The 22,455-nt window shown below is 47.9% G+C and overlaps 1 protein-coding gene across 5 annotated transcripts in view; it reads right to left on the reverse strand.

Annotated features, from left to right (window-relative positions):
- Nucleotides 1-22,455, reverse strand: part of ATP9A (ATPase phospholipid transporting 9A (putative)) — a 136,452-nt gene that overhangs the window by 35,766 nt on the left and 78,231 nt on the right. For all 5 annotated transcript variants that reach the window (XM_013985463.2, NM_001114672.1, XM_013985466.2 and 2 more), the window contains 2 exon segments: nt 15,446-15,658; nt 2,266-2,427 (listed from right to left, as the gene is read on the reverse strand). In XM_013985463.2, coding sequence (XP_013840917.1) covers nt 2,266-2,427; nt 15,446-15,658 — 375 coding nt within the window.

Below are 22,455 nucleotides of genomic sequence, written 5' to 3' on the forward strand. Positions count from 1 at the left end.
TTCCATGGCGTGCACAACATTTTGTTCATAAAAATTTTCAAACGACAATACAAACCAAAACATGGATGAGTACACAAATACAAGTTTGAGCAAGTGAACTCAAACTCCGAGGGTATCTACTGTACCACTTCCTTTACATAAGGTTCAAAAGGAGACGAGCCGGTGGTAGAAGTGGGGACAGTGGTGGTATCCATGGGGGGAGGAAGGATGCAGTCATGAGAATGGGGCAGGAGGGAGCTGCTGGCCTGATGGTGGGAGGGCCTCTGCTCCTTGCACCGGATGCCAGCTGCATGGGTGTGTTCACTTGAGCTGTACACCTCTGAAGTTTGCACTTTTCTCTGTGTATGCTGTACCTCAGTAAAGTTCCAAAAAATATAAAAAGAATATCCAAAGTACCATGAATGCTAAGGGACTGCTGTATTTTTTTCCCATACCTTTTGCGATCGTGTGAATGAACAATCATCAAAAATATTTAATGACAAGGATGTCAAGACTGTTCAACAGGGAAACAAAAGTCTTTGCAGAAAACAGGGCTGGAACAAGTCCATATACCCACCCACAAAAGAATGAAGTTAAACCCCTACCTCACGCCATATACAAAAATAACTCAAAATGAGAGTTCCTGTTGTGGCTTAGTGGGTTAAGGACCCAATACTGTCTCTATGAGGATGTGGGTCCTATCCCTGGCTTGGCTCAGTGGGTTAAGGACCCAGTGCTGCAGCAAACTGTGGCATACATCACGGATGTGGCTTGGATCCACTGTTGCCATCGCTGTGGCCACAGTTGCAGCTCCAATTCGACCCCTAGACTGGGATTCCCCTATAGTGCAGGTGTGGCCATAAAAAGAAAAGGAAAGAAAAAAAAAAAAAAAACTCAAAATGGATCAATGACCTCAAAAGATAAAACTACCAAAAACTTCTAAAAGAAAATATAAGGGTAAATTTTCATGACCTCAGATTTAGCGATGGACAATCAGATATGACACCAAAGTCAAGAACAACAAAGGAAAAAATAAACTGGACTTCATCAAAATCAGTAACTTCTGTGCATCAAAGGAATTTTATCAAGAAAGTGACAAGACAAGCTACAGAATAAAAGCAAATATTTGTATATCATCACTCTGATAAGCGTCTAGTATCCAGACCATATAAAGACCTCTTAACCCAACAAGAAAGACAGCCCAATTAAAAAGTGGGCAAAGGGCTTGAACAGACATTTCTCCAAGGAAGAAATACAGGTGGCCAATAAATATAAGAAAAGACGCTCAGTATCCCTAGCCATTAGGGAAACACAAATCAAAACAATGAAATACCATTTCCTAACAACTAGGAGGGCTACAATTAAAAAAAAAAATAGGAAAATAACAGGTGTTGATGAGGATGTGGAGAAACTAGAGCCTTCATACATTGCTGGTGGAATGTAAAAAGGTGCAGCATTTTGCAGAAAACTTTGTAGGGTCCTCATAAAGTTAAAAGATAGAATTATCTAGCAATTTGGAAAAGGACTCAGCTATTCCACTCCTAGGTATCCACTTGAAAGAAGTGAAAACATGTATTCAAATCCTCATATACAAATGTTCACAGTCACACTATTCACAATAGCCAAAAGGTGGAAACAACCCAAATGTCTGTCGATGGATGAATGGATAATCAGCGTGAAATATTACTGGCCATTAAAAAGAAGGACGTACAGATAAATGCTGCAAGACGGATGTGTATCTTACAGATACACAAGGTCACATACTGTGTGATGCCATTTATATGAAATACCCAGAAGAGGGAAATCCTAGAGACAGAAAGGAGATTGGAGATTTGCAGGGATGAGGAGGAAGGTGGTGATATGGGAGGGACTGCTTTATGGGTACAAGGTTTCCTTTTGAGGTGATGCAAATGTTTCAAAACCTGACAGCAGCCCTGGCTGCAGGAGAGATCCTGAAGATACTCAATGCCAACGGATGACACGTTTAAATAATGTGGATTCCACCGCCGTAGAAAACATTTAATTAAAGAAGAGCGTGTACAAGAGAAATGCCCAACCCACACCCATTAGACCTTCCCCTCTGGACCTGGGTTAACCAAAAGCTGATCAGCAATCCGAGATCTGTCCAGTGGAGGAACTACCTCTCTCTGCTGAGGGAAGCCTGGACCACAGACATCACGATAGAATCAGAAAGGGATGAAAAAGCGTGTGGTGCCACAGGGACACACACAGCCGATTTGGGGCATTTTTTAAACCAATTTAAGTCATAAAGCAAAGCTCACTCACCCTCACGATGATGCCCATGCGTTTGCTCTCGTAGGTGAAAGGGAAGATCTGCAAGATGGTGAAGTTCAGGATCTGGTCGCCAGGGGTCCTCAGCTGCATGGACGACTGGTCGCGGCCCACAAGCGTTAAGCCCACACTCTCGGTCCACTGCACCAGGGCCACCTAAAAGGGAGAAGGGTCGAAGGTCAGACATACAGCCGTGGGTCCCTGTTCACAGGTCAAGCAAATGAACGCAACGGTGGACAGAGGAGCAGAGACGGGTGGCGTGAGCAGTGCCCAGTGACAGCCCAGCAAAGGCTCCTCTGGTCCCGCCGGAGCTCCGCGCTTACAGCTGCCTTCTCCAGGCCCAGTAGCGGGCCACATGCCAGAGCCGCTGCAGAGAGAGACGCACGGGTTCAAGCTGATCCGTGCAAGCACGGAGCAGGACTGGAAGAATCTGCACCAGGCGGACGGCAACTATCGGGAAGGGCGGAGGTGCAGCCGGCTGGGACCGGTGCCGCCCGCGTCAGGCTCTCCGTAGCACTTCGGGCACACTCCGCCGGGAGGGAGTCCACAGCAGTCCTCCACTGGGCAATCCGGCCCCCCAAGGGCCACGTGGCAACGTCTGGGTCATTTTTAGTTGTCCCAACTGGGGAGGGGGTATCTGCTACTGGCATCTCGTGGGTGGAGCCAGGGATTCTGCAAAACATCCTCAACACGCAGGACAGCCACCACCACCGAGAGCCACCACATCGCAAATGGCAGCACTGCTGAGGACAAGGACGCCAATCTGCAGGGAGGGGGACACTGAGGCTCGGAGAAGCTTATTACCGGGGCCTGGGGTGATGGGCCGAGGAAACAGCCAGGCCGGGTGAGACCCCGGGTCTACCCGGCACAGTCCCGCCCCCCAGAACCCTCCGCACTTCTGGACGCGCGGTTTCCTTGCCGGCTGGGAGGGACTTTCTCACAGCCTGAGCAAGGCTCGCTTCACTTCAGGTCAAAGGCATGGAGGAAGCAAATTGCACGACAGGGGCCAAGCTGGTCAGGCCAGAGGTGGAGAGGGCCAGGTGGGGACTGCACGGGGGCGGCAGGGGGGTAGACAAGAGCCCCATCGGACGGAGGCTGCGAGAATGCGGCTCCAGGCTGGCCAGAGCTTCCAGTTTCTCAGGAAAAGCCAGAAATGTGACCTTGTGCCTGAGATCTCGAACTTCTAAATGTGAGCAATGAAGCTGCATGCCTTAAACACCTATGAAGAAAGAAAATAAATCGCTGTCCACAGAGGCATCTGGTCTGGGTCTTCAGACAAAGAAGCAAACAGCAGTGGGAAAGGTGGGGGCAGAATGGGGAGCTGGGGAGGGGAGCCCACCAAGCCCTCACCCGCACTGCCACCTGGAGGGGGGCCCTCCGGGCTGGGCCTGGGGGAGGCGGGGCTAAGTATGAAGATCCTCCGGTGTGGGGACCAGCTGCAGGACAAGGTCATCTGCTTACTGGTCAGAACAGCGCACGGAGGCAGGAGTGAGCAGCCGGCTCTACCTGAGGGATGAAGAAACACTCAGACAAGGTGAGACGAGCGGCTCTCAGCGGGCTGAGATGAGATCCGATCCCAGGTCTAGCTGACCCAAGTACGAGGCCCAAGGCCAAAGGCAAACCCGGGTCCCGCAGACGCCCGTCCTCCAAACAGAGGCGCATGCACCTCGCTCGTCCTCAGTGCCTGCCCGGCCACCGCTGGCTCACGTCACCGTTAGATAGTTGATGAGAGGCATGGCAGGCAGAGGAACAGCCCCCAAAGATGCCCACAGCCTAATGCGCACTGAGCTCCACCTCCAAAAAAGGGGCTAATCAAGTAATGGTCAATTATTTGGGGTTATTTGGGGGGGGGTGCTATTAACCTGCATAATCTTTGGAAACTCATTCTCTGTTTAATCTAACCACTCTGAATTTCAACATGACATGTCTTCTCTGCTAACAATCTTCTTTCAGAGTTTAAAATGAACAAATCTGGGAGTTCCCGTTGTGGTGCGGCAGAAACAAATCCGACTAGTATCCATGAGGATGCAGGTTCGATCCCTGATCAGTGGGTTGGCACCTGGCATTGCCGTGAGCTGTGGTGTAGGTTGAAGATGCAGCTCGGCATCTTCTAGGCCAGCAGCTGTAGCTCCGATATGACCCCTAGCCTGGGTACTTCCATATGCTGCGGGTTTGGCCCTAAAAAGCAAATAAGTAAATAAAAGTAAAATAAAATAAAATGAACAAATCTAGGAGTTCTCTGGTAGCCTAACAGTTAAGGATCCAGTGTTGCCACTGCTGTGGTATGGGGTTCAATCCCTGGCCCAGGAACTTCTGCATGCCCTGGGTGTGGCCAAAAAAATAAACTAAAATGAACAAATTTGTAAACATCAGTATATGTAAAATAATCCCATCTGTATATATAAAAAAAACTTGGGTATATGCATTAAAATGCTTATAGGATTAAGAGAAATTACTTCTGGCTTTTATTTTTCTCTGTACTACTAAAATATTCTAGCAACTACATGCATGTTTTATTTTTAATTGTGATTAAGTAAATGTCCCAGCACAAGATAACACACACACAGGTATCTGCCAGCCCCAAAAGCTTGACTAAATTTACCCCTTCCTTTACAGACCCGTTTAGTAAAAAGAAGAAAATTCTTCTCTGGGTGCTTTCTAACACTAACTGGGTTCATCCTTGCTTTTAAGCACCTGTTACTTCGCCCCTTAAAAACTGACTTCATTGTTCTGCAAAGATGTGAAAAGTCTGTGACACTAGGCTTCAAGGAGATATGATTATTCCCCTAAAGCCTGTTCTTAACTTCAATCAAGAAAGAATCTGGAATTCCAGGATGGCATGGCTTTCAGGGCTTGGCCAGCCAGGGACACCCCTTTCTCCCCAAGCCCTGGACCCCACAGGACGGTGCTGGAGGGCAGGTTGAGCCATAAATCTGAAATGATCAGCAGTGACAGTTGTTCGTGGGGAAGAGTGAATTACAAATGGAGGCAAACACCTCCTCACGGGCTTTCTTCTAGCGCAGCCCCCTCCCCACCCCCACCCGTGGGTCCTAATCAAAACCTCACAGGCCTCCCTGGGGGCTGATTCCGACAGGATATGAGCTCTGCAGGGGCTTTTCTTTCTCACCTTCCACTCTCTAACTCCGACCCACATCCAGACTGCCTTCATTTAAAGCTGCTTTCCAGCAGAACACATCAAATGCTCTGGGCTCCTAGTGGGAAGAGACCGGTTTAGAACTGGGGGGGGGGGCTCACCAACCCTTCTCAACTGCAGCGGGGACAAACATTTCAGGGGGCAAGTGAGACAACTCCGCTCCTGCCCCAAACAAGATGCTAGAAACGAGGCTGCTGCATCTAGCGGGGCTGAGCTTCCACTCCAGAGAATCCTTCGTGTCACCAAATCAGAAAGGATTCCAGGGTCCTGAGTTCGCTGCCCTTAACAGCTCGAGTTGAGGTCTCAGGGCGCCTTGGGTCTGAAAACCCACAGGTCAGAAGGGCAGCAGAAAGAAATCTCTCAGAAGGTAAGTGAAGGAATAAATTGGACACAAATTCAAGTGCTGGAAGCCAAGAAAGGGGCAGAGGGGGATTCTGGGCTCCGTGAGTCAGCTGTGTGTTCTGGTTTTGGGGTTAGGAAATCAAAAAACAGCGCCTGCTACGCCCACTCCACCTTCCCCTCACCCACCCTGCCCCCCGAAGAAAAGCCTATCTGAAGAATTCTTGCCAGAGCCGTCCATGAAAGGGCTTTTTCATCATTTCTTGGTCAGCAATGCGCCACCTGTGACAAGTTTTAATAATTTTCCCTTTGTACCTGGGAATGTGCGTTTGGGAATTCCGCCAGAGAGGCCTAAGAGCCTTGAATTCTTGTCAAAAGCAGGAAGCAGGGCACAGACTAATCATGAGAACATGCATGAATTTGATATCTCATTAAAGGGGTTGGTTCTCCCGTGGCATTCGACAAGATAAACACGCTTACAGAGAGTGGCCAGTCTGCCTGAATCCAGGCTTTCAAGATGAGAGGTGTATCCACGGACCTCGGGTATTTTTTGCTTAGGAATTAAGAAACAGGAGTTCCCACTGTGGCTCAGTGGGTTAAGAACCTGACTAATATTCATGAGGACGCAGGTTCAATCCCTGGCCTCCCTCAGTGGGTTAAGTATCTGGCATTGCCATGAGCTGCAGTGTAGGCACCAGACACGGTTCGGCGTTGCTGTGGCTGTGGGGTAGGCTGGCAGCTGCAGCTCCAATTGGACCCCTAGCCTGGGAACTTTCATAAGTTGTGGGTGAGGACCTTAAAAAAAAAAAAAAAATCAATGGACAAGATAGTAGAATTGAAAGACCATTCCTTGATCCAAATTTCTTGGCTCCTACTTGAAATTCAGCCTCCTATCACTTAACTGATAAAAATAAATCTTTGAGAAGGAAGAATGGCGTCACCTCCATAAAAACACACCCGTTTAGCAACAACTATTTACTTAGGCCCATGTTGGGCCAACACTAAGGTTACATGGGACAGAGCTTTTGCGTGTATGGCCACAGATGACCTCATAGCAAACACATGGGAAGGCTCATTTGACTGTTTTCTACAGTGTCCTGAAAACCCCACCGTCTTGTCTTATGCAGAACGCCCCTCTTCTGAGCAACCCAAATCCTATTTCAAGATCATACCCCAGTGGTTAATCAATAACCCGACGGAGGATTTTTTCCCTTAAGGTCCCGACCTCTGTGCTCTGACCTCACCCTTGGGTCCGAGGGCCTGGCCATGTGACAGTGGAGCCCCAGCAGCCTCTTAAATCTCTCTAAGTCAACACCCCACACTCAGCGGTGCACGCGTCTGAATGCTGGCATTGTCCGGGCCCGGAGCTGAGGCTCAGGCACGAGGAGGCATTCGGGGAACCCAAGAGGATGTGGTGGTGGAGGAAAAAACAAACCTCAAGGCTGCAAATGGGCTGGAAGAGGGCTGGCCCCGCTCAAGGCCATGGGCTTGCCTTTCCCCGGAGGGGGGGTGGTTATCCTCACTCTTTGCAACGGGGTTAAGAAAAATGCAAAATGAGACAACTGGGACCTTTCATACATGCTCAGAGATGTGCAAAGAGACGGAACACGCAAGGCAGTATTCAGGACACTATTTATGAAGGTCAGAAGTGGGGGTCCACCTACATGTCATGCTTGGGAGAGAGAAAAGAATAACCCATGGTTATCTAAGCAGGAGAACAGAGTGCAGCCACTAAGAATCTTCTTACCGTGGCTGGTCCGGAAGGGGTAACACAAGGCACAAATTGAGGTCATCCAACATGTACTATGTTTGTTACATATGCACACATGTAAGATTGGGAGAAAAGACATCAAAATACTTCCGGCTTTTTTCTTCTCTAATTTTCTTTTCTATAACTAACAAGTTTATATGACTCTCATAACTAGGGGGGAAACTAAAAATAAAATCTGCGGTGTACCTTCACTGTCCACCCCTTTTTTGCATCACCCCATCGGCATTACTCCAGCTCTGTGACATCTTCACGGATGCAGGAATGCCCTCCATCCAGAGCCTGTGCGCCAGGAGAGACCCACTCGCTCCTTGCCCATCTCTCACGACCACGCGCAAGGGGCGCCTTTCAAGATTACTGTGAACTAGAGGAGAAACGCCTCCTTCTCGGTTTTCCTTTCTAAGAGCAGGATCCCGAAGAGATGGACCGTAAAGCAAGACACTCAGAAGGCAGGTTTCTGGGGTCTGACAGAAGACAGCTGTTGTCACCAAGCTTGGAAGCTTTTCAAGATGAGAAGAGAAAGAATGGATCCACACAAACAGTGCCACTGAGCGGGGGAGAACTCACTCTGGAACCTCGTCGGGGTCCTCCACGAGCTCCCCAAACACAGGTGTTCACCTCAATGTGGCACCTGTGAGTTTACAAAGAACGTTCCAGCCACCGTTCCATGGTGGGGAAGCGGTCGCTCAGGTTACGAGCCCCGCCTCTGGACGAGGGCCGCCTGGTTTTAGTCTCACCCGCCATGTGGGCTTGCAGGCACTCCTCAGCCGTCTACACCTCATTTGCAAACTGGGCACAATGAGTCACTCTGGGTCATGAGGAATCCCCATCGCACAGTGCCCCCTTCTTGCCACTGTCAGCATCACTGCTCCCTCTCGTCTCAAAGGCCAAGAGCTCAGTGTACTGTATCGGCCCCTCTTCGCCAAGGAGGAGGAGGCCGAGGGCGGCCTAAAGTCACAGGCTAATCGATCAGACTGGGCAGTTACACCTGCCGGTAGCTGCCCTGCAGGTGAGGGGCCATGTGGGGCCCTCGTCTATCAGGAAAATTAGTGAAAAGAAGGGTCTTGAAATGCAGATTCTCATTCACGCCATTACAAGGTGACAAGAGAAGACACGGTGACCCAACATTTTAGCAAAACTCAGCCTTCCGCTGACACCCCTGCAGAGCGACACTGCCACGCCGACGTGCTTGAGAAGACGAGGTCCTTTTGGAAAGCAAAGTGCAGAACCGTATCTACAACCGACAACGGTGCACCTAAATTTTTACAACAGGTTAATAATTAAAGGGTAAGGGAAATTCTAACACGTGCAAAGAATTATCTCTGCAAAGACAGACCTTGAAAACAGTGGGTGGCTCAGAGGCAGGAGTCTGAGGGAGGAGGCCCTGGGGAGACAGAGAACGGGGGTGCCGGGGTAGGAGGGAGACAGACGTCTCACTCTGCGCCATGGGCTGGGGGCGGCCACACAGGACATTCTAAACATTACCTAGAACTGGTAAGTAATGACTCTGAAATTACTGAGCTAGCACAGCCGCATACACAGAGAAACTTTTGGAAGTTGCCGTCATGGCTCAGTGGTTAACGAACCCGGCTAGTATCCATGAGGATGCAGGTTTGATCCCTGGCCTTGCTCAGTGGGTTAAGGATCCAGCACTGCCGTGAGCTATGGTATATGTAGGTTGCGGACACAGCTCAGATCCCAAGTTGCTGTGGCTGTGGCTGTGGCATAGGTGGTTACATGTGCTCAAACAGTACCTGGGCACACGTCATGGGCACATGTGTTCAGGCGCACACACACCCACGTGTATACATATGTGCCCAAGGAGACGAACACACACGTATGCACACTTAGGCCCTACAGGACCATGAAAACCACCTGACTTCCTCCAGGATGCTCCTTAAGCCAGTTCACCCCTCTTCCGTCCTCGGATCACAGGCCGATTCTATTCCCCAGACACATACAACTCAACCGCGTGTCGACTTAAACGCCCACATTTAGGCAAAACCTGGGAAACTATACCGGAACATAAAAAGCGGTCACCACCAAGGTGAGAATTGGAGGTCGTGTTTATTAATTCCTTTTTTGAATCTACAATTTCTAATTTTTCTGTAATGAGGACATTAGTACTTGTGATTTTAAAGGCAAAAAAAAAAAAAAAAAAAAAAAAACCTATCTCAATATGAAAGAATTCATGGAAAAGACAAAAAAATGGGTCCCAGGGTGGCTTCTACCTGCTCATAGGAGGCACTTCCTTGATCACTCACACCAAGAAACAGGCACATTAAAAGTCGTGTCACCGTGAGCCCCTCTCCTGCACCCCACCTCTGCCAATACCCTGGAAACACAGAATGCCGTCAGGGCTGAAACCTGCTTGCTCGAGCATCTTAGGGACACTTCTCCTGGGCCACATGACATCTCTTTCGCTTCCCCTGGGAGTTACTGTACATGCAGGGAGGGCCTGGCCTCCCTCCCACCCCCTGCCAGGGCTGTAATCAATAGCTGGAGAAAGACGCTTCAAGGCTCCCCAGGCGGAACGTGCACAGGAAACAAGCTTAGGAAATCCTGCTTTCTGTTACAGGAAATGAATCCTACGCCAACTGGTAGAAATTACTCTGGCAGCTCCAACGTAAAATGGATACTGGCTTCTGTGTGTATTCTAGCCACTGACCTTGCCCGCGCTAGCAATGTTTTATTGATATAGAATTTCAAAGGTAGGATTCTAGACCCAGCCACGTCTACACGGATTCCTACAGGGACCGGGAAACAGAACGGCTTTCTAAAAGGTTTCACTGGAACTGGATTTAGCCTAGGTTCTGTCACGCATATTTACACAAACAGATTTATACTTGGAGGTACACGTCTTTTGAAGGAGTTTAAAAGGCTGGCGAGGAAAACACTAACAATGGGTATATTTTTGGTTTAGTAGCACGATGGTTTACTTTTTTCTGATCTACATATGCATGTGTTCTATCCTAAGCATGACATAACTGTGTAACAACAAATAATAAATTTGTGGAGGAAAAGGGATTCCAAGAAAGTCACACGGACCTCTGTGAAGACACCAGAGACCAAAAGAATCTCTTTTAAAAAAGCAAACAAACAGGAGTTCCCATCATGGCGCAGCGAAAACGAATCCAACTAGGAACCATGAGGTTGTGGGTTCGATCCCTGGCCTTGCTCAGTGGGTTAAGGATCCGGCATTGCTGTGAGCTGCGGTGTAGGTCTCAAACTCGGCTCAGATCTGGAGTTGCTGTGGCTGTGGTGTAGGCCCATAGCTGTAGCTCTGATTTGACGCCTAGCCTGGGAACCTCCATATGCCGAGGGTATGGCCCTAAAAAGACAAAAGACAGAACAAACAAACAAAAAAAAACAAACCACTACTCAGAATCTTAGAAAAATGAGACCAATCTGAATCCAAGTACAATTAATGGACAGAAAGAGATGAAGGGTTAGCCTCTTCGACAAAAAGGAGCTGAGACGCACACAGCATTCCATGGAAGATGTGCCTTTATGGAAAAGTCTTTGCACAGCCCTGAAGCAAATATAGCAAAGTTCAGCGGGATGGGGGCGGGGGGGGGGGGGGACAGGCAGTAAAGACCATCACACGTGCACGTCCACACCCAGAAGGAGCCCAAAGGCACCCGTGCGGATCAGATTGCCACCATCTGGAACTTGTTCCAACTCTATCAGATACCCACAAGCTACGGGCCCCTCGTCCTACCCACCCAGAATCTAGTCCTTTTTCACCCCGACACTCTGCAGTATCCTCCTCCCATTCCCCAGCGGAAAAGCAAGATCAAACAGACTCACCCTGGCGGAGAAATGGCGACAAACGAGACGAGCTCTGGGAGTCAGGGCACAAGTCCCAATACAACAGCAGCCGCAGGCGAACCTCTCCTCTCCCCTCTGCCTTCTCTCTCTCCCCTCCGCCTTCTCTCTCTCCCCTCCGCCTTCTCTCTCTCCCCTCCGCCTTCTCTCTCTCTGCACACAACTCCCATCTCAGCACTGGGACCAGGGCTACCACATTCTTCACCCCAAAATTAATGGTCACAGATGAACTGGGCTTCGCAGCTCAGGCTGGTCCACGAATACGGAGCAGAGGGGTAGCAGGAGTCTCCCAGGGGACACAGCCCATTTACCCCAGAAAAGGAGGAAGGAGGGACTGGGCAGGGAAAAACACACCCAAGTGTCCTTCCATTTCTGAGCCCCAGAAAAGATTCCTCGTGCCATCCGCCCCAACCACGTCAACCACGGCTCACTGATACTCGGATGAGTCCGGGCCCTCAGGACACTTCAGGTAGCAGCGAAGCCCGTCCTTTAAATGATTAAAAAGAAAAATGCTGGGGAGTTCTCATCGTGGCGCAGCAGAAATGAATCCGACTAGGAACCATGAGGTTGCAGGTTTGATTCCTGGCCTCGCTCAGTGGGTTAAGGATCTGGTGTTGCCGTGAGCTGTGGCGTTGGTCACAGACGTGGCTCAGATCCTGCGTTGCTGTGGCTGTGGTGTAGGCCAGCAGGTATTGCTCTGATTCAACCCCTAGCCTGGGAACCTCCATATGCCACAGGTGCAGCGCTAAAAAAGACAAAAAAGAAAAAAGAAAAGAAAAGAAAAATTCTGGGAAGCACTCTGGTAATTTACTTCATGAGCCATAAACACACTCACTCAGTGTGACGCCAGGATTAAGTGACTACTAACTAAGGGCCACCCAACACCCTCTTCTGGGTCCCATGTAACAGACACACAGTGAGAACAAGGAAGCTGCCCAGGTGTGAAGCTGGGAACCCGAGAGCCATGCGCTCAACTGTCTCTCTCCTGCAGCCCCGGGGGTGCGGGCTGCTGTCTAATTTAATGTGGAAGCCACAGTGCTGGCCACGGGAGGCCCTGAAAAATATCTGTCGAATTAATGAACCCAATCCCATCATTTCTAGAAATATCAGCTGTAAGGATGCTCACTGCAAATGTTTATAAGCAGTGTGGCTCAAAAACAGAAATAACCGAAATTCCAAAAATATGAGAACAGTTAAAGATATCGGGGTCCATACACAGGCAGTGAGTCTGAAAAACTGTGTTTTAGCAATATTCAAGAAAATTGAGAATCAGGCATGATAAAATATTAGGTGAAAAAAAGGAGGATTCAAGCCATGCCTATATTAAAATTCTCAGGGTTGTTTTGGGGTGTTTTTTTTTTTGTTTTTTTTTTTTTTGGCTTTTTACGGCCGCACCTGTGGCATACAGAGGTTTCCAGGCGAGGCGTTGAATCGGAGCTACAGCTGCCAGCCTACACCACAGCCACAGCAACACTAGATTCGAGTCATGTCTGCAACCTACACCACAGCTCACCGCAACGCCAGATCCTTAACCCACTGAGCAAGGTCAGGGATCGAACCTGCAACCTCATGGATACTAGTCAGGTTCGTGAACCACTGAGCCACAAATTCTCAATTTTTTAGGAAAATGAAAACATAGTGGAAAGTGTACACATCAAAGTAATAAAAACTAATATTTAGTAGCTTCTGAAAAATAGTTACATAAAAGTTTTAGTAAAAACAAAATTAAGAGTGGGAGTCCTTATTGTGGCACAGTGGGTTAGGAATCCAATTGCAGCAGCTCAGGTTGTTGCAGAGGCTCAGGTCTGATCTCTGTCCCAGCACAGTAGGTTAAGGATCTGGCATTGCCCCAGCTGCAAAGTGGGTCAGAGCTGTAGCTCAGGTTCAGTCTCTGGCCTGGGAACCTCTCTGTGCTTTGCTCTTCTCTTCCAAAAATAGGGGGCTAATAGTCCCTCTTAGTTGACGATTGAGACCATACACAGAAAGTTCTTCAAAGAGACCTGATGCACCCAATGCTCCAGGAAAGTTACCTACTGTTATCTTCTACGAGTGAGGCTGCAAATAACCCATTTCCCTCTAGAAAGAAAAATTTCTAAATGTTCCATACTACAAAAAAAAAAAAAAAAAAAAAAATGCTTTCATACCCAGAATAGAAGATTTCTTTAAGGAAAGAAAGAAGAAAGGACGGAAGACCAAAAAGAAAAAACATCCAAATGTTAACAGGCTGGTAAAACACAAACCTATGTCTAAACTACACTTAATTTGGCAGCAAAGGATACAAGACTATTTTCCTGCCGGGCAAGTGGGTTCCCTGCCGACACTTATGCAGAAAGCATTCCATTGGATGACACCCTAAAAGAAGGAGTCGGGGGTTTCTTACAGAAAACACTACACAGGCAACTGTACCACCAGGACCTATGCTCTCGAACATGGAATCACATAAATTCTTTCTGTTTTAACAGGAGTTGATGCTTAGATATGCACAGCAACTTAAAACTATGCGGCCTCCTGGACTTCTTCAAAATTTCAAATTTCCATGTTTCAAAAGACACCACCAAAAACATAAAACATAGACTTCAGAATGGGAGAAAATAGTTAGAAATCATAGCTCGAATAGGACGCTTTTTTCTTTTTTGGCCACCCCATGGTATAGGGAGTTTCCAAGCCAAGGATCAGATCTGAGCTGCATTTGCAACCTGTGCCACAGCTGTAGCAACACAGGATCCTTAACCCACTGTGTCGGGCTGGGGATCAAACATGCATCCCGGTGCTCCAGGGGCACTGCAGAATCCACTGCACCACAACAGAAACTCCCTGATAGCAGGCTTTTATCTAGAATTCATGAAGAACTCCTACAACCCAGTAACAAAAAGGCACACAGCACAATTAAATATGGGCCAAGGGTACAAATATACCTTTCTCCAAAGAAGACACACAAACAGCCAACAAGCACATAAAAAGATGCTCAACACTGTCAGCTATGGAAATGCAAATCAAAATCACAGTAAGACTGGAGTTCCCTGGTGGCCTAGCAGTTCAGGATTCAGCATGGTCACTGCTGAGGCTCAGGTTCGATCCCCACCCCAGGAACTTCAGCATGCCATAGGCATGGCCAAAAAAAAGAAAAAAATCACAAGGAGATTTCACTTCAAACTCACTAGATGGCCTAAAATCAAAAGGCTGGACAGCGACAGGTGTCAGCAAAAAGGCAGAGAAACTGGAATCCTCGTACCTGGCAGGTGGGAAGTTAAGAGTACAGCCTTTGTAGGAAACAATGTGGCAGTTTTGCAAAAGGTTAAATATAAATTTGGCATGACCTCCCAACCCCTCTCCTATGTGTACACCAAGAGAAATGAATACATATACATCCTCTCAAAAATCTGGACACAAAGGTTCACAGCATAATAGCCAAAAAAAAAAAAAAAATGAAAAGAGAGACAGAAACTATCCAAACACCCACCAACCAATGAATGGCTCAACAAAACATAGGACTAGCCCTTCGATGAAATATTATCCATCCATCAAAAGGCATGAAGTGTTGATACACGCTGCGTGAAAGAAGCCAGACACAAAATGTCTCATAGTGTATGTTTCCATTTGTCTGAAATGTCTAGAACAGCCAAATCTAGAGAGAGAGAGAGCAGGTCAGGGGCTGCCAGGACATGGGTAGGGGGGAGTGTTAGGGGACCGTGGGCAGAGAGCGCTTCCTTTGGGGCTGATAAAAATGCTCTGAAATTGATTATGGTAATGACTGCATAACTCCACGAAAATACTGGAAAGAAACCCATTGAACTTGTATCCAGTAAATGGAGGACTTACAGTCTAGGCATGTGGTTTTACCAGGACCTGTGCCCCTTACACCCTGGCTGTTTAAACCACAAACAAGACCTCCTGCTCTCTCCTAATTCCGGGTGTATCTCAGGTCCGAGCTCTACATCCTCCAGAGGAAGATCAAGCCCCGCAGGCACTTGAAAGCGTGCTTCCCCGGCAGCCCAGCCTCATCCTGGCTCCGGCTGCCCTGCCAGGTTCCCCCCCAGGATCAGGCGGAGAACGGGCAAGGGGGCCCCTCTGTGCCCTAGGCTTACCTCGTCCGGGCTGGACGCCTGGTACACGCGGCAGGAGTCCTCGTACTGCTTCTCGGCCTCGGCCTGGTCAGTCACGCCGTTGGACTCGTACACGGGGGTCACGTTGTGGCAGAGCGCGATGGCCTTGACGGCCTCGTGCACACGGCTGCTCATGGTCCTCCGTACTTTGGTGGTGAGCGCTGGGCCCTTCTGAGCCGGCGGGTCCTGGGGCTGCTGCGGGAAGAAGAAGTGGAGGAGAAGGATGACCAGAGGCACAGAAGGACCTGGGAAGGGAGGAAGAACCACCATGCGGACGCCCTTCTTTCTGCTGCCCTGACGCTCGTCACTCTCAGCGATGCCCACAGAGACCCTGCCCATGTGCGTGCAATCCTCAGGGATCTAATCATTAGCACCTGGACCAAAAAACAAGTGCAAAATACATGGAAAAAATGACAATTTGGTGAATGTGGGTGATTCTAGCTGGGACCGTGTGAACCTGTCTGCCTTTCAGTGGTGTTGGGGGCCCCAGGGCACTCCCAGAGATGCTGAGGCTTCAGACCAGGGCTCCTGGACCTCAGCACCACTGACATCGGGGGCGCCTGTGCACAGCAGGATGGTTAGCAGCTTCTCGGGCCTCCATCTGCTGGATGCCACCTACTCCACCCTCTCCACCTACTCCACCCTCTCCACCTACTCCACCCTCTCCATCTGCTCCTTCTACTCCATCCACTGGATGCCATCTACTCCATCTATTCCATCTCCAGGTATAACAGAAGCAACCCTTCAGATGTTGCCAAATGCCCCATGGAAACCAAAATCATCCACTGTTTTAAATGAACATTCCTCTTGGGTTAAAACTGAAGACAACAGGGTCAATGGGGGTCTAGAAGGTGACAAGCAACCCAGGGCCAGTCCAGGGAAAACACCGGTAATAATCAGAAGGAAGCCTGGCTGGATGAACACACCGCAAAAGCTACTGAGAACTCCACTTAGGGTGGCTTTTAATGAGTAAATTTAAAAGTGCTCAAGCCTTGCCTTCCACATGGACTAGACCTAACTCCTGTCTCAGGAGCAGTTCCGGTGCTTATCCAGCCCTCCATTCATACCTTTCAACACATGGCTTGACCTCCTAATGGGTAAGAAATGGTTTTAAGGGTTGAGAAATCTGAGCTTTATTCGTGGATGGGGTGTGAACAGCTGTGGGACCTTGAATAAGTCCCATCTGCCCTCTGGGCCTCAGTTTCCTATAAATGAGAGGAGTGGGCTAAGGAGTGGTGTTCAGCCCATGGACCAAACAGGGGAAACTGAGAAACGCAGCGCCAGCAAACGTGGGGGAAAAGCAACCCCATTCCCACCCGTGCTACACGTCAGGCACTAGGAAGGCCTTGCTTTGAAAGAGAGGGTTCTATTGCCTTAAAATATAATTGTAAAAAAATTAAGACCACTGGAAAGAGACCACTTGTTAATAGTCTACAGCTTAGGGTTCAATAAAATTCAGATCCCCTAAGGGATCCAGCCGATTAGCCTCAACTTGCGTTGCCTAGTGCCCAGAACGCAGTTCCCCAGATCCTTGCAGACCTAGCTCACTCCACCTCATGACTCAGACTTTAATACAAATGTTGCCTCCTCCAAGACACCTTCCCCGAGCCGCCTAATCCACGCGGCCCCACGTGCCCTCCCCACTGGAAGCCATGCTTCCCCGTTACCATATGTCTTATTGTCGCCCCTGGCTGGCTTGCTTACCTAATAGTTTTTGGTAGACCATGAAAACAGATAGCTTGTCCACTGAATTCTAGTACCTAGGGCAGTAAATACTTGCAACAGACATTCGCTGAACAGATGCACTACTTAATCTTCCTAAGATGATGGTGAAAAGTCCTCGCTTGACACAAATTTTTTTTCCATCTCCAAGAAGAAATAAATATCAAATTGACCAACATCCGTTCCAGATTTTAAATCACAGTTTGGGACAAAGGAGCTGCAATAGTCTTCCTGCCTCCCTAACTGAGTCTCGGAAGCTAGAGATGTTGGCAGACTGACGGAATGCTATGTTCCATTAGAAACATATTTCATCCCACCGAGGAGAAGCGATTGGATCTTTGAGAATGGATCGAGTTTTATACCCATGAACACATGGGTGCCCAAAATAGAGAACAGATGGGTTATGAGAAACAAGAAAAGGACTTTCATTTCATTTTTTAATACTATTTTTAGCAGTGGCATTAGACTCCTCAGGTAATTAGACAATTACTAAATTATTCTGGTCATACGGGCACACACATTGCTCTGGCTTCCTGCTCTGTTAACCTCTGGTGTCAAAAGGACACGAGTTTCACTTCCAGGCCAAAGGGCACTGCATGGTAACAATAATTAGAGTAATATATCAGAACTACAGTTTAAATGAATCATTATTCGCCAAGTGCTTTTAATTATAAAGAATTTAACTAAGATTATAACGAGGAAGAAGATTTACAGAAAGGTTCCCTCTCCTGGAGAGACTAAATCAAGAACGCTTTTTCCGAGTTCTGTAATTTATGTTGTGGCCGTGGACGCGTGTCTTCATTTTTTCGCCCACATTCCCCAGCACCTGGACCAAATTATTATTTACCATCAGGAGCAATAACAAGACCTTTGACAAAGTAATTGCTCTGGCTGGCAAGTTTTAGGAACAGTGGGCTTGAGCGAAAGGCTGAGTGAAGCGCGTCTTTCACGAACCTCCCGTTTAGAAGCGATCTGATTATGTCCACAGACGCCAAATACTTCCACTAACATTTCAACTGTGGGAGAAGGCAGAACGCTGGGGGTTTGCATTCCAGGTGGAACCACGTCAGGGCAAGGCAGAAAGAGAAACAGTCCGGATTTTTGCAAAGACCTCACGCTCAGATCAGGGGACCACTGGACAAGCAACGAGACCATGAGGGCCATGACCCCAGCCCAGCATCGCAGGTGACGGGTTGACGGTCTCTGCGTTCACTGATGGCTCTCTGAAATTGATGCTAATCCTCCCCCCATTTTCCTGCGAAGACGTTTCAGGGAAGGGGGGGTTACAAGCACTGATTCTGCAATTCTCCTTTAACCTGCAAATAAAAGGCTCATACACACACCAAACGGTAATCCACCTACATGGTTAAGGCACTAGGAATTCCCAGGGCTCGGCTAGTGGTCACATGAGGTCCAGTCTTCAGACATCCCCACATTCCCCATATGGAAGAGTTTCACATTGTACAGTGTTTATCTCCAGCCTCCTCCCCATAGGCCCTTTAACCTACACACATTTCTTCCTACTTAAAAAATACCAGGGGAAAATAAAAACAGATGTGGTAGCCACAGAGGCAGGTTGCGACTCTTTTTGCCCTGAGGGAGAAGGCACGGGTCCTCTTAGGGAGGAGGGCAAGACGGCTCCAAAACAGCTCCTCCTCGCGAGTCACAAGCTGGGTGAGGAATCGAGGGCTCCACGTTTGCACGGACTGGGGCCTTTGGGTGGGGACCTCGCGCCGTATGACGCCTCCATCCTCCTAGGGCCCCCCAGCCAAGAAACCAGACTCAGGGACTCAACGGGAAAAGAGGTCTCCCTTTCTCACTAATAGCCATGGCAGGGGCATTTCCCAGGGAGAACTCCTGCCTGTGTTTCAGGAAAGAGTAACACGAAAGTTATCTGCGGAGTCACCACGATCATCAGTTTTCTTTCTAAAAGCAGTGAAGACATCGCCCCTTATGGACAGCCATAGTATTAATACACAGCACGGATGGGTTGCAGTTGGTAAAAATGTATTATTGAAGAGAAGGCGTTCTTGTTTCGACAGGCCCCCTTTTCTCCCCAAATAGAGCTCAGAGCTGATAACCCATTAACCTCAAAGGGCCACCCCCACAGAGACACGCTCAGAGCTGCTACCTGCAAATGAATGAACTGACTTACAAGGCTGATTAAGTGACTGCCTCAATACAATGTTTACTATTTAATAGCAGGCGTCTAGCGGCATGGCAAAGGCCACACATTTCAATTTGTTGAAATTGAACCACATATAACACAAGGGTTCTCAACTTGGGAGATTCTGCCCCGAGCCGTGTCTGAAGATATTGTGGGTTGTCCCAAGGGGGAGAGGAGTGCGGTCCAGGCATCGAGATGGGAGAGGGCAAGGATGCTGCTGAATATCCCACAGTGCACCAGGCGGCCCCCTGTGACAAAGAATGAGGGACATCCTGAGCTGCATGTAAAGCCACTGCCACCATAAAAACCAGGGTCAGGACAGTAAGGTCAAACTGTGTGCTAAGCTGGATCCCGTCAATTTAGGATTTGGATTTTTTGCATGTTGAGTTTTTGTTTATTTGTTTGTTTTTGTCTTTTTAGGGCCACACCCATGGCATATGGAGGTTCCCAGGCTAGGAGTCCAATGGGAGCTGTAAGCCATGGGCCTACACCACAGCCACAGCAACACCAGATCCGAGCCATGTCTGTGACCTACACCACAGCTCACATTAACGCCGGATCCTTAACCCACTGAGCGAGGCCAGGGATCGAACTGCATCCTCATGGATGCTCATCAGGTTCGTTTCTGCTGAGCCAGGATAGGAACTCCCTACACATATTTTTAAACTTTACACACGATTTTGATGCTCAACTCCATTTAAAAAGAAAATATGGTGACTTCTTGTTGAAAAGAAAATGAAACGAGAGAGAAACAAAGTACCCATCTCCGCAGACACACAAAGGCAGAGAAATAGCTTGGCATTTTATACACCTAGGTGTTAACACTGGTTATCTCTGAGTGCTGTGAATACAGGCGATTTCAAAGTTTTTTCTTTGCACTTTCCATATTATTTTTTCCCTGCACAAACAGCAAAACATATATCCTAAGAAAGTATTAGAATTTTTTAAATGAGAAAAAATAAAGTAAGCTCTATGTCCCAGAGACAAACACACAGACAAAAAAATTCTTCCTCAAAAAAAAACAACAAAACACACATAACCTCAAAAAAAAAACAACAAAAAACACATAACCTGCTCTCTAATTCCTAGGGATGCAGAAAGCAAGAGGCACACTGTCTGGGCTGCAGTACATACTGACAAACTGAATGTAACCTGTGTGGATACGTCTTTTTGAGGGGACGTACGCCACAAACGCACACTTTCATCAACATTAAAAAGAAGAAGAAAAAAATGCTCAGTATTCCAACTCTAACAAACCCTAAAACAATATGAGAGAAACATATTAAGTGAAAAAAATCACAGTTCACAGAGCAACATAAGTGAAATAATATCAACTGGCTCTTTTTGGAAAATAGGAAGGTACAGGAACAAAACAACCTAGAAGAGCACTCGACAGCCCTGGTCATGGTCTTCCCTGCAGGAGAACATCACAAGGCCCCACTTTCCATAACAAATAACAGACATAAAACACATGACTATACACCTCAGGTAACACAGACTAAGTGTCTCAAAATATTTTGAACATGTTGCGAAAAAATTTAAGTACCTTCCACATATGTATATTTAAAGTGTATAAATAGTGCACTGGAGTTCCCGTTGTGGCGCAGTGGTTAACGAATCCGACTAGGAACCATGAGGTTGCCGGTTCGATCCCTGGCCTCGCTCAGCGGGTTAAGGATCCGGCATTAATGTGAGCTGTGGTGTAGGTCACAGATGTGGCTCAGATCTGGCGGTGCTGTAGGCTGGTAGCAACAGCTCCAATTAGACCCCTAGCCTAGGAACCTCCATATGCTGTGGGTGCAGCCCTAAAAAAAAGACAAAAAAGCAAAAACAAACAAACAAAAAAAGGTGGACAGGTGGTTGCCAGGAGCTGGGGTAGAGGTGGGGAATCTACGAGATGGGGGTTCCTTTTGGGGGTGACGAAAATATTCTGAAATTAGAGAGTCGTGAGGACCTGCGCAGTATAGAGCATCTACTAAGAAACGCTGAACTGTACACCTTAAAAGGTAAAACTTATAGGTTGTGAATTATCTCTCAATGTTTTCAGGGTGCCAACACATAAATAAGTCAAAGAAAAAAATCATCAAATCTCCTTAGCCTGTCATGCATTTATATCATATTGTGTTGGCCATTTTCTTGTGGGTTCCTTGGGCTGGTACTTATTTAATAAGCTGGAGCTTCCCTGCGGGGACCTTGTAAAGCCACCTGCCCTCTTTATGAGGTTAGTTAAATAACATCCCTAAAACCAGTCACGTGGACACTCATAAAACACAATCTGTATTTCAACGTTCTGAAGACAAACAATCGTGGAATTCTGACCCCTTCCGCGGGACACCCCGAGGACCAGAGCTGACAAAGATTCGTCCGCTCTACAGAGTGAGGGTCCCGGGCTCACTCTTAGTGCTAGCAGTAAGCGTTAAATTTTGCTTTCATTTGGAAGATGAAAACGAAATGTGGACACTCTAGTCTGCACCCCTCTGCACCCCACCAGGCACCCGGAAAGCTCTGTTCTGGAGTCCACAGACTTAGAGGAGTGATGGTCTGAAAAATCTCAGATTCGCCGTAGCTATTCTCAAACGCTGCTCTACTTTGGAATCTCCTGGTTTACCTGTTACAACTGTAGGTCCAGGCACTACTCCTAGAGATTCTGCCTCTGTCCCACGTGATCTGATCCAGGAGTTCCAAATATTCTACTTTAGGAAACACTGTTACAAAATCCTACCATTAAACGCTAAAGGTCGGATGAGTGACTGTAACAACCTCAGGAGAATCATTTCCGGGTGGTTGGTACAGAGAGTGGACAGTGGTGATGCTTCTGCAACTCTCTAAGTTTCCAAAAAAAAAAAAAAAAAAAAAAAATCAATGAATAGTACATTTCACATGGCTGAATTTTACAGTGTATATTATACCTCAATAAAGTTGTTCAAAAACACGGGGGAGGAGCGCCCGCTGTGGTGCAACAAGATTGGCGGCGTCCTGGGAGCCAGCGGGATGTGATTTGTTCCCCAGCCCCGGGGCTTAGAACATGACTATGGCTCCAATCTGATCCCTGGCCCAGGAGCTCCATATGCCAACGGGTAGACAAAAACTACAGGAAAACAAA

The sequence above is a fragment of the Sus scrofa genome, chromosome 17 (genome assembly GCF_000003025.6).
Source record: "Sus scrofa isolate TJ Tabasco breed Duroc chromosome 17, Sscrofa11.1, whole genome shotgun sequence".
In the NCBI taxonomy this organism is placed as follows: Eukaryota; Metazoa; Chordata; class Mammalia; order Artiodactyla; family Suidae; genus Sus; species Sus scrofa.